At 50.5% G+C, this 13,071-nt stretch overlaps 1 protein-coding gene across 1 annotated transcript; it reads left to right on the top strand.

The window, feature by feature from the left end:
• Nucleotides 1-9,666: 9,666 nt before the first annotated feature.
• LOC124666892 lies at nt 9,667-12,172 on the top strand. The gene is made up of 4 exons (XM_047204222.1): nt 9,667-10,388; nt 10,493-10,576; nt 10,682-10,817; nt 11,606-12,172. The coding sequence occupies exons 1-4, from the start codon at nt 9,730-9,732 to the stop codon at nt 11,879-11,881; spliced, it is 1,155 nt and encodes a 384-aa protein (XP_047060178.1). The 5' UTR covers nt 9,667-9,729; the 3' UTR covers nt 11,882-12,172.
• Nucleotides 12,173-13,071: the final 899 nt, after the last annotated feature.

Below are 13,071 nucleotides of genomic sequence, written 5' to 3' on the forward strand. Positions count from 1 at the left end.
GAGTGATATTGATATCACCACAGGGAGATAAGATGAAGTACATACTACGTATGAACTTCCCTTGCCGACGAATAATGAAGCGGAGTATGAAGCGCTGCTACACGGAATGAGAATGGCGAAAGCATGCGGGGCAACTCGCCTAGAAATTTACGGAGATTCAAACTTAGTGGTGCAGCAGTCGATGAACTTATGCGATGCAGTCAGCGACAACATGATCGCTTATCGACAGTTGTACCAAAATATGGAAGCCAAGTTCGAGGGATGTGAGCTCAAACATATCGGCAGAGCTAGCAATGAAGAAGCCGACACTCTGGCGAACATCGGGTCCACGTGCTCCCCCATCCCAGACGGGGTGTTCTACGAAGTCATTGAACAGCGTTCGATAAAGGAGAAAGCTTCGGCACCTTCAAAACCATCGACTGACGAATCAGCGGCGGGCTAGCAGCAAACTGTCGAAGAACCTTCACCATCATCAGCGGAGCAAGTCCTCCTTCTTGAGCCGTTATGGACTAAACCCTTACTAGCGTACCTAACGAAGCAAGAGTTGCCAGAGGATTATGTGGAAGCGAGGCGAATCGTCAGGCGGTCAAAGGCTTTCACCATGATCAATGGCGAGCTTTACAAACGCAGTATCTCGGGTATCCTCCAAAGGTGCATTGCCATTGACGAGGGAAAAGCACTACTACGCGAGATACATGAAGGAACCTGCGGACACCACGCAGGAAGCAGGGCCCTTGTAGCAAAAGCCTTCAGGGCAGGATTTTACTGGCCAACAGCAGCATCGGATGCTCGAGACCTAGTCATGAAATGTGACCCCTGCCAGCACTTTTCCCCAAAACCGCACGCCCCCGCAACAGATCTAATGACAATACCTCTAGCCTGGCCCTTTGCTCAGTGGGGACTCGACCAAGTTGGACCACTGCCGAGGTCGTCGCCTGGAGGGCACACGTATTTGCTGGTCGCAGTCGACAAATTCACCAAGTGGATCGAAGCAGTGCCCGTTCGAAACCAAAAGGCCGAAACAACTGTTCAGTTTTTCAGAGGAATAACTTGTCGCTTCGGTATGCCCCACAGTATCGTCACAGACAACGGATCGAACTTCGACTCGAAAGAGTTTCGGAAGTTCTGCGACGACGGAGGAATCAAACTGAAGTTTGCATCAGTTAGCCACCCACAGACCAATGGGAAAGTAGAAAGGATCAACGGCCTAATAGGGGATGGCCTCAAGAAACGCCTTACAGGCGCGGCTGGAGCCTGGGAAGAGGAGCTACCATCTGTGCTATGGAGCTTGCGCACTACGCCCAACAGATCAACTCAGTACACCCCGTTCTTCTTAGTGCACGGAGCCGAAGCAGTCCTACCAGCCGACGTTCGGTTCGAAGCTCCTCGAGTGACAGCATACACAAAATCTTCTTCCAACATCGCGTTGCAGGACGCTATGGACCTTCTCGACGAAGCACGAGACATTGCCTTGGCAAGAACGATGGTATACCAACAGGCGTTGAGGAACTATCACAGCCGACGAATACACAGCCGAAGCTTCAATGTTGGGGATATGGTGCTTCGGTTGAAGCAAGAGAGACCCTTGAAACTTGAATCCCCGTGGGAAGGACCGTACATCGTCACTGAAGTGATACCGGGAGGAGCATATCGGCTCAAAAATCCAGCTTCAGGAAAAGACGTTGGGAATCCATGGAACATCGCACAACTGCGGCGGTTCTACACCTAGGATACAATTGTCTTTACTTATTCGACAGCCTTTAAGGTTACTGTTGCATTATGACTAAAGTTCTAATCAGGTTTTCTACCTTTTTTCTTAATTCAGGCCCTATCACCCGACCATATCGTTTGGGGCCCTAAACAATCGGCTCTTACTCCCATCGGGAGCGTTGGCCTGAAGAATACCTTTACACAGCGTCATTAATTAAATACTCTCAACGAGAGCTAAGATTAATGACGTACTAAAAACAACCAATCCAAGCCTCGAATAATATTCGAGTGCTGCAGTCGATGGTTACATTACATCGAAATAAGGCCCAAACCGGTGCACCGTGTGACGAAGCCAAGCGTCTAATTCCCTCGACTAAGTCGATGGGTTTCGCTTTTACAAAAACTTACATATCGGCTTCGCAATAACATTGCAAAAATTCAACGAAGTCGTCGGGAGAGCAGGTTGAACTGATCACTCAGCTGCCCTCGACAATAAATTATCAATACAACTAGTATAGCGTGTAGCGCAAGCAGTAAGCTTGTACAAAAACAATTTCATGCAGGTACAAGGATGTTACATTCAGGACTAGGCTCCCTGGCTCCCTTGACCTCTCGTTTCCTTTTCAAGACAAGACTCCATTCGAGAAACAATGGTATATGCGGGACCTCTAGCAATATCATAATATTGGCCCAAACTTGTATCAGTGTTTGCTACGACCCTTAAATCTAAGGATGGATGGCACGCCAACACCGAAGCAAAAGCAAGTTCGGCGCCAGCCAGAAGCTCCTTCCGCACCAATTGCCGGATCCTTTTTGGCGACTTGAATCGGGTAAACAGGGCAGATAAAGTTTCCGGAGCTTCATCCAGAGGAAACAAAGTACCCCAGACCATCTTGAGATGAGCATGAAACTTATCGAAGTAGTAATGTGTTTTCTCCACACGGTACTCGAACTTTGCCATAACAACAGCCTTCGGACGATGCAGCCACATATCGTGCTTCAGGTGAGCAGCATCAGTCATCGCCCCGACCTTCTCATGAATCCTCCTGTCTTCCTCGGATTTATCTGAAGATACAACTGGAAAGGAATGAATATCAGTTAAAAAGAGCATCCGAGCTACGCCAGGAGGCAGGAGATAGGGAAAATACTCACAGCCCAAACTTTCGGTGGCAACTTGAAGACCATCAATAGCATACTGCTCGATAGCAGTCGCTATTTCTCCTTTCTTCTTCACCAACGCTGCCATAGCCTGAATAGAAGCAATGTCCTTATTTAAACGGGATACTTGGTCACGTAAGCGGCGAACAAGGTCAGATTCATCGTTAGCCGAAGGATTCAAGAAAAGTTCGGGACGAGAAGAGGATGAAGGAATCTGCAGCACAATCTTCGATTCAGAAAGACGTTAAACATAAAACTCCCATCGGGAGCATCGGCATTTATATTACATCCAAAAGGTTGTTTGAAACTGGCAACAGAGCCGAAATAAATAGGACTAAGTCAAGCCACGAGTGGCTTTGTTTACAACTAAACGAAGAAACAAAATCAAGGAGGCGCTGACGACGAGCCAGGGGCAGCTTCAGGAGTGGGCTTGGCTTGTGCTTCGTCTACCAACTTCAGCAGTTGATTGGCACAAGTCACTGCCGATCTTTTAAAAGGTTCAAGGTCGACTAAGTGGTTGTCATCATCCACAGGCAATGCCTTAGACAACTTCTCCAAGTCAGACCCCAGCCCATGACCCATTAGCAGCTGGAAAGTAAGAACCGCCCCGAATAATCGGGAACGGCGTTTCAATACCTCCACTGGCTCTGAAGAGTCGACAAGGAAAGCATCCGCCATCTCGCCAAGGGTCTTGTCCTGTTTTGCCTTCGGAAAGATCATCGAGTACAACCTCGACAGAGCTCCTTTGGTCTTTTGCAGAAGGCCAAGGACTTGGACGTTTGACTCAGCGGCGAGCGACAAGGCATCGGATGTGGAGTCCTCCCGGAGCTGATCTCGTCGGGTGACGGTTATGTTGGCGGCCTCTGAAGGAAAGACAGGTCAGCAGCCAGTAAAGAAATACCAAAAAAGAAGTTACGTGTCAAAGAACTCACCCAATAAGCCTTTGATGGACTCGCGGAGGATGCCTTCCTTCTTATCGACTGCGATCGCTGCCGCACGCCTGGCTTCCTGTTCATCCTTCATTTGCTGCTTCAGCTTCGACAGCTCCCTCTTCAGCGAGACGTTTTCGTTCTTGGCATCGGTGGCAAGCCTGTTGGCTTCTAACACCTGATCAGCCGAGGACTTGACGGTCTTCCGAAGCTGGGCGTTTTCAGCCTCCAGTCGGGTAAACTGCTCGGCAAAATCTACCACATCGTCGACTGTGGCATAAATCGGCTGCAGCAAGGAAGAAGGGAGACTCAGTCGATAAAAAGAGAAATTCAGCAAAACAAGGCAACATAAATACTTACGTGATCACGAGAAGCCGACGAAGTAGGGGCATCGCCAGGAGGAATAACCTTCGACACCGGAATCTTCTCCACGGCCGTCCTGGTAGGAGGCGTTGGCTTGGCAGAGGAAGGGATAGGCTCTTTGGCCGATGATGTTCTTTCAGCAGTTAACTTAGCCCTCTTTGAGAGAGGGACGAGGTCATCGTCAGAGCTACTTCAGGAAATAAAATGATTAGCATACAAAGAAGAAACGAAGATCCAATCACAAAGGAGTGAAGGTGCTCACAGTTCCAAGTCATCCTCGGCAGCGAAAAAGCCTGATGGCCCCTTGTCAACAGGAGAAGGCGGAGGAGTTCCAACGGCATCATTATCTTGGTCGCTGGGACTAGATTCAGCCGTCGTGATGAAATCATCGTCTATCTTCAAGCGGCGCTTGCTCCTGGTAAAAGCGGCATCCTCGGCAGTGTCGCCCTCTTGAACATCGCTGTCCTCGAGGACCTGCTGGGCGTCTTCAATTCCTTCAGAATCGTCGTCATCATCCTCCGGTTCCACACCACTTTCCGGTGTAGGAGGATAGCATCGAACGACGACGGGGGCCTATCAAAAAGAGTAAAGAAGTTTGTAAAGCGCGACGAAGCAAAAAGAGGTGAAAGCAAACGAGGAGCAGTAAGATTACCTCAGACGGAAGGTGGTCGAGATCATAGGGAGGACGAGCCGATGTCAAGACGATGGTGTCCTTCGTACTGAGGCATGTCAGGCGACGAACCTCATCCCGAAGCTCATCTGCCGATAGGACGGTAGAGTTGATCCTTGACTTGTCGCCTTTGCCAGTATAAAGCCATAACTGGTGAGGTCGAGACATTAGTGGCTGCACTCGACGTTGTAGGAACACTGAAACTACTTCAGTGCCGCACATCGTCAAGCCTCCTGTATTCTTCAAAGCGACTATCTGCTCAAACAGTTCGTCGGCTGTCGCCTTCTCTTCGGGAGAAAGGGCGTTTTGCCAAGACTTCTTCTTCTGAGCCACCAAGACGTCATCAAAGGAAGGGAGATTTGAACGCCGCCCAGGAACGGCGGGATCTCGCAGGTAGAACCACTTGTTGCGCCAACCCTGGATGGATTCCTTCATTGGGTAGTCGAAGTAGTCGACCTCCTTCCTGACGACGAAGCCAACGCCACCGACGATGGGGTGGGGGCATTGCTGTCATTGTGACGCTTCACATAGAAGATATTCCTCCAAAGACCCCAGTGAGGTTCAATGCCGAGGAAGGCCTCGCAAACGGTAATGAAAATGGAGAGATGGAGGCCGGAATTTGGGGTCAGCTGCCAGAGCTGAATCCCATAGAAGAAAAGGAGGGAGCGAAGGAACTCATGGGCCGGAAGAGAGAGGCCACGGAACAAGAAGACAACAAACATGACAGTGAAGCCCTTCGGGGGCTTTGGGCGAGAAACCGAACCTGGAAGACGAATGTCCTCCTCAGATGCGGAGATGAAGCCGAGAGCGCGAAGCTTGTTGATGTCGCGGTTGGAAATGGCGAAGGCGCTCCAATCACGGCTAACTTTGGCCGCCTCCGAGGTACTGCCGCTCTTCTTCTTGCCCATGGTGAACGGAGTTTCTGATGAAGGGGCAGAGGAACAGGAAGGCTTGAGAGAGAAGATGAGCAGTAAACGGGGTGAAAGATAAAAAAGAGAGGAGGCCCCCTATTATTCTGTAATAATTTGTGCGAAATCGTGGCCATAACTCCACAGGCGTCGTGGGAGGTGGAGCAGATCTGACTGTACACGTGGCGCTTGAGGAAGGAGTGGAACCGGCGGCCCATTATTCCCACGTTGTGCGAAAATCGAGGAGACGCCTCGATCGCCAGGCGTGCACTGGTCAAGCCCTAAAAACTGCCCGCGCAGAGCTAGGGTGGGCCTGTCAGGTCAAGTCCTGTCAATCAGCCCACAGCGGTTGCACGTCAACAGTGATGTCATAAAAAAATTGAGGCACTCGAAGGAATAAAAAAAACTATCGGATGGTGAACTTGAATCTAAGCACAGATTACAAAGCATCTGCGCTTAGACTCGGGGGGCTACTCCCATCGGGAGCGCTGACGCGCACCCGATATGATTGAGGACTCGAAGAAAAAAAGCGATGAAGAAAAAGAGGGTTGTTTAGCTCGAGTCTGCACCCAGTTGCAAGCACCTGTGCCCAGACTTGGGGGCTACTCCCATCGGGAGCGCTGGAAGCGCACCCGATAAAAAATTTTGCACTCCAGGATCATGCCCGGGGACTTGATTCTGTGTAGAGTAACGTTGTTTTGCCATCGGTAGTTAACCAACAAAAGTTGGGCACGTTACTCATTATCCCTTGCAAGTGGGAAATATATCGGCTGACCTATGAAGACCTGCAGAAAACTTCGGCAGAGAAGAATGCTCGAGTGGTACAACTTGAGTCTACGCACGGATTGCAAGCATCCGTACCTAGACTCGGGGGCTACTCCCATCGGGAGCGCTAACGCGCACCCGATAAGAAGGATGATGCTGATTCAAGGCGAACAAGGACAATCAAGGAGAAGAACATCAACAGAAAACATGCTTCAGTCTCTACCCGAACAATGTTCGGCTAGACACTCGGGGGCTACTGACGTGGGTATTACCCTTCGGGTAACCGACATTGCCCTATCTTGTATTGATTAGTTGGAGGCCCATGAAGACACCTGGAGGCAAGATGGGCCACCTGGACGGCGCACTAGAGGAATCCTTGGCGGGCAAGACAAGGAAGCGGCCGAACAAGGAAAGATTAGATTTAAAGCTGTTGTAAACCTAGTCGTACTTGGTTAGACCTCTTGAGACCTGGCCTCCCATATAAAGGCCAGGAGAGGGGCTGCCGAGGAACAGAACCAATCGTAGCAATACTAGCCACCAGAAAGTCCAGAGCTAGGTCACCATAGCACTTAGCCTCTCGACGAGATCTCAGCCGAACTATTCGGCACCCCATTGTAACCCATTATCATCATAATCAAGAACAGACGGGCGGGACGTAAGGGTTTTACCTCATCGAGGGCCCCGAACCTGGGTAAATCGCTCTCCCCGCTTGTCTGTGAACCGATGTCTCGTGTCAGCTTGCAGGATTCCGCTAACCCTAAGCCCCAAACGGAGGGCATTGCCGAGGAGTACCCTCGACATGGGTGCCTCCGCAATAGCCTGAGAGCGGCCATGAAGCGGCGAGGGCTCCTCTAGACGGGTTGTGATGTATCAACGGTTATGATTCATGAAAATGTTATTCCGTGAAACTTATTCCTACAAAAACCTGTAACAATAATTTAAACAAGTTAAACCAACTTAGATGACCAATCACAACTAATATTTAGCACCGTCCGCACCATACTTTTGGTGTGATGGCGGTACCTTCGCAGCTGCATGAGAGCAAACACACATGAGGTTAGGGCTTCTCTAGAGAGGTTGACTTGTGTTAACTATTATGATTCGTGAAAATTTTATAATTCCTATGGATGTATATGGATATATACTTTAGTTATAGATACATTATTTGTATCTACAAAACATTAAACCATGTTTTTTTGTGATGGAGTGAGTAGGAACCGTTCCTTGAAAAACTTACAATAACAATTGGTAAACTAACGTAGTTGAACAATCACAACAGATTCTTGCCGGTTGCTCTTACCACCGCCCACCATCGGCCCAACAGAAAAATGCAAGCTGCCACCTTTACAGGAGCTTGGCTCCAAAACCTCAATTCTTTTTTTGAGGGAATCCAAAACCTCAATTTATGCATGAACCATATCATACCGTACACCGGTTTCTCCGTGTTGTGAAGTGTATATGTGGATTGCCTAGCTCTTTCCATCAGTTCGGACTTTTGGTTCAAGTGGCTAGTGCATGAAGCTTAACATGGTATCAGAGCCCCAGGTCTCAAGTTCAAATCCTAGCTTTCACATGGTTTTCGCAATTAAGCCTAAAAATTGCTGTTACCCCCCCTCTATAGCCACCGCTGTTTTGGTGTGCTCTTCTTCTTTCACGTGTTGACTTTCTCTTCTCTCGTCACATGCGAGTGGGGGTGTTGTGAAGTGTATATGTGGATTGCCTAGCCCTTTCCATCAGTTCGGACTTTTGGTTCAAGTGGCTAGTGCATGAAGCTTAACATGGTATCAGAGAGCCCCTGGTCTCAAGTTCAAATCTTGTCTTTCACATGGTTTTCGCAATTAATCCTAAAAATTGCTGTTGCCCCCCTCTTTAGCCACCACTGTTTCGGTGTGCTCTTCTTCTTTCACGTGTTGACTTTCTCTCTCTCGTCACACGCGAGTGGGGGTGTTGTGAAGTGTATAAGTAGATTGCCTAGCCCTTTCCACCAGCTCGGACTTTTGGTTCAAGTGGCTAGTGCATGAAGTTTAACATGGTATCAGAGCCCCAGGTCTTGAGTTCAAATCCTGGTTTTCACATGGTTTTCGCAATTAAGCCTAAAAATTGCTGTTGCCCCCCTCTATAGCCACCGTTGTTTCGGTGTGCTCTTCTTCTTTCACGTGTTGACTTTCTCTTCTCTCGTCACATGCGAGTGGGGGTGTTGTGAAGTGTATATGTGGATTGCCTAGCCCTTTCCATCAGTTCGGACTTTTGGTTCAAGTGGCTAGTGCATGAAGCTTAACATGGTATCAGAGAGCCCCTGGTCTCAAGTTCAAATCTTGTCTTTCACATGGTTTTCGCAATTAATCCTAAAAATTGCTGTTGCCCCCCTCTTTAGCCACCACTGTTTCGGTGTGCTCTTCTTCTTTCACGTGTTGACTTTCTCTTCTCTCGTCACACGCGAGTGGGGGTGTTGTGAAGTGTATAAGTAGATTGCCTAGCCCTTTCCACCAGCTCGGACTTTTGGTTCAAGTGGCTAGTGCATGAAGTTTAACATGGTATCAGAGCCCCGAGTCTTGAGTTCAAATCCTGGTTTTCACATGGTTTTCGCAATTAAGCCTAAAAATTGCTCGTTGCCCCCTCTATAGCCACCGTTGTTTCGGTGTGCTCTTCTTCTTTCACGTGTTGACTTTCTCTTCTCCCGTCACACGCGAGTGGGGGTGTTGTGAAGTGTATATGTGGATTGCCTAGCCCTTTCCATCAGTTCGGACTTTTGGTTCAACTGGCTAGTGCATGAAGTTTAACATGGTATCAGAGCCCCAGGTCTCAAGTTCAAATCCTGTCGTTCACATGGTTTTCGCAATTAAGCCAAAAAATTCCTGTTGCCCCCCTCTTTAGCCACTGCTGTTTCGGTGTGCTCTTCTTCTTTCACGTGTTGACTTTCTCTTCTCCCGTCACACGCGAGTGGGGGTGTTGTGAAGTGTATATGTGAATTGTCTAGCTCTTTCCATTAGTTCGGACTTTTAGTTCAAGTGGCTAGTGCATGAAGCTTAACACTCCGCACCTGTGACGCTGTGCCAGCTCCTCATCTCCTCTCTGTCCCTACCACCTTTCCCGGCCTAGCTCCCCCGCCGCTTATATATACCACCTTGCTTCCCGCAGCATACAATCCACCGCAGCACTCACAGCTCACAGTTCAATTCATCGCCATTAACCACCACTAGAACTGAAACCAACTCCCGAAGACAGAATGTGCAACTCCAACGTCAAGTCCGCCGGCGTGGCCCAGATCGCCGGCCGGCCGGTCCTGCAGCCGGCCGGCAACCGCGTCGCTGCAACGGAGGTTGCCCGGCCGCTCAAGAAGTCGCTGCAGAAGTCGCTCTCCATGCCGGCTTCGTACGACAATGCTGCCGCTGCTCCTGCCGCTGCAGCGCCGAAGAACACCGGCGCTGGCGACTTCGCCCGCGCGGCAGCGGCTGCGCCGTACCTACTGCCGCCGACGCCGGCAAAGGCGGCGGGCGCCAGAGCTGTGCCGTCCGTGGGCGCGGAGAAGAACAGGAAAGCGCCCAAGAAGGCCGGCGCCGTGCTGCCGGTGGTGACGTTCGCGGCGCTGGAGGCGTTCGAGGTGGCCGGCCCCGCCGGGAGCATCGCGGCGGCGCAGCGGGAGCACGTGACGCAGGCGCAGGCGCAGCGCAAGTCGCGCATCGCGCACTACGGGCGCACCGCGTCCTTCTCCCGTGTGGAGGGCAGGGTCGGCGCAACCGCCACCGCGACCGCTGCTGCTGCCGGGGCGGCGCCCGTCGTCGCCGCGCTGGACGAGAAGCGGTGCAGCTTCATCACGGCCTACTCGGACCCCGTGTACGTGGCGTACCACGACGAGGAGTGGGGGCTGCCGGTGCACGACGACGAGTGAGTTGCCACATTATTCTGCTTAACCACCACAAGTTCACAACCGGTCGATCGAACTGGGTAACGATGGTTTTGACATTTTCTTTCTTTGACGACGACGACAGGCTGCTGTTCGAGATGCTGACGCTGTCCGGCGTGCAAGTCGGGGCAGACTGGGCGTCCATCCTCAGGAGGAGACACATCTACAGGTTCGGAACACATCAACACTGTAGTATTACCCATGCTTCGTTAGCTTGCGTGCATCCGTCGCAACATGAATCTGTGCTGATCTTGTACTGCCTGGTCAAAAATAGGGAGGCATTCTCCGGCTTCGACGTGGAGGCGGTCGCCAAATACACGGAGAAGCAGATGGCGTCGGTTAGCGCAGGGTTCGGGCTCGATCTGGGCACCATCAGAGGAGCCGTCAACAACGCCTGCCGGATTCTCGAGGTACCGTCTCCTGCGCTCAAACCCAGAGCTTCTCATCAGCTTGTCCTTTTTAGCGCTGTCAGAATTTACAGAGACTTCAGTACTTCATGATACCCATTTCGCATATAGCTTATATTTCCTTTCATGTTTTGAATGATTTCGATTGATAAGTACTTAAGTAGAGATGGGAGACACTAGTACAGCAACCTCGCAATCAAAATCTGACCGAAAGATGAACACAAGGGCCAGGAAACGAGGATCAGTTGAGTGAGAGCGAAGCCTAACGGAATCCCTGACAGCTTACACCCCTCGTGGTGGACAGCTCTTCTTTCAACAGCGAACGCCCTTTAATGACTCTGTTTTGCAGATGCAAATCAAGTGCGTTGTCATAAAGCTCGACACAACCAACATTTGATTTGATCGCTGGAAAAGATGCTCATAATACTTGTCATGTCAAGCAAGAAATTTGCTGAAGCTCTGCTTCGCAGGGGTGACACGGGTAATTTAGACGTGCACAAAATATTCTCTCCTCCGTGGTTGGAGAAGGGTGTTGCACACGACGTACCGGCCCCAATTATGCTAGCCTAACTACCGATCAACTAGTGCATTCTCTGTACGTAGGTAGGTAGATGAGGCCACTTTCATTTTGTAAGTCAAGTAGAACGACCAGCCCACAGTATTTAACTTGTATAATGTGGTACCTACTACATTACGTATAACTTGCTATTCTACAATATATAATGCTTGGATTTAGAAGAACATTAAAAATAAGCTAACAATGTTTGCAATGGATCCTTGGACATGAGCAGGTTCGGCGAGACTTCGGTTCGTTCGGCAAGTACGTGTGGGGGTTCGTGAACCACAAGCCCCTGTCGCCGGGGTATAAATACAGCCGGAAGATCCCGGTGAAGACGTCCAAGTCGGAGTCCATCAGCAAGGACATGGTCCGGCGTGGCTTCCGATTCGTCGGCCCGACGGTGCTCCACTCCTTCATGCAGGCCGTCGGCCTCACCAACGACCACCTCGTCTCCTGCCCGCGCCACCGCGTCTGCTCCAGCTCCTCCTCCTCCTCCGACGCGGCTTGAACATGGGTCGATCGATCTGACGGGCAATCGGACTCCAAAAAGAACAGAGAAAAATGATCTCAAAGAGAGAAAATACGAGATAGCCTCGGCCCACAGCTCCAGCAGTAGTATACGGAATGTGAGTGTTGATGCTTTGTGTGTGTATGTGTGCTTGGTCGGTACGTGTAGATTAATTACGTGCCGCCCCTAATTAGCCGAGATCGAGGCTTTGCTTGTTGATCACTGCCAGTAGGTACATGTAATTGAGTGCTGGTACCACTGCTTTGGTGTATGTATAGTCGTTTTGTGTGATTAACTGGTCCGTGTACAGTCCTTGCCTTTGTGATTGAACCAATGCAAGTTAGGTGCCTGCATGTGGTGTGTTTAGGGCATCCCAGCGGAGCGACCTAAAATAGTGATCTGAATGGTCTCAGTCCATTTAGGTTGCGCCGTGTAGAAGTTGGGTCGCGGTCCGGCTTGTGAGACCTGCCCCTACGCCACGACCCATTCGCTCCATGCTCTGACCCAAAAAAATTAAAATATTTAAATATTTTGGCCACATCCATGAATTGCATAAGAAGTTTGGACATAATTTGCAAGAAGAAAATTGATATAATGCACTAGAAACTAATAAAAACATAGCACGAGAGCCTATCATCTTCATCTTGCCCTTGTCTAGTCACCCTCGCCGGAGTGGTAATGTTGGCGGCAAATGATCTCATCGTAGATCTTGATGGTGATGTTGTGGCCGTTGAACTTGAAGACGACGAAGTGCCCGACTTCAATGACGTGTGAACGGGCGAACTGTCTTCAGCCGTTGTGGAGGTACATCTGGTCGACGTGGCCGAACAACATCTCCACGGACCGAAGGCCGGTCAAGTCGTCCGGGACCCGCTGTACGAGCAAGTGGGGCTCTTGCCCATCGATCACCGACGCAAACGTCATGGGGAGGCGCAACCTCTGTCTTAGTCCATGCCCAACTGGACGGTGACACCGAACTCAAAACTGAAGAGGTCGACGACGACGGACTCGAGCGACAGCGGTGGTGATAGGGACGGCGTTGGTTGCCTCTGGCCTCCCCCCATATGTAGTCAGCCTACCTCCATTGCTAACTAGAGGAAGAAGGTCGTTGATGTCCGCGCAGACTCAGCCATTCGGGCCCTTAGCCCACGTGGGAGGAAATGGGAGAACGTGCTCACGCAACGCTGCCA

Source organism: Lolium rigidum, chromosome 6 (assembly GCF_022539505.1).
Source record: "Lolium rigidum isolate FL_2022 chromosome 6, APGP_CSIRO_Lrig_0.1, whole genome shotgun sequence".
Classification (NCBI taxonomy): domain Eukaryota; kingdom Viridiplantae; phylum Streptophyta; class Magnoliopsida; order Poales; family Poaceae; genus Lolium; species Lolium rigidum.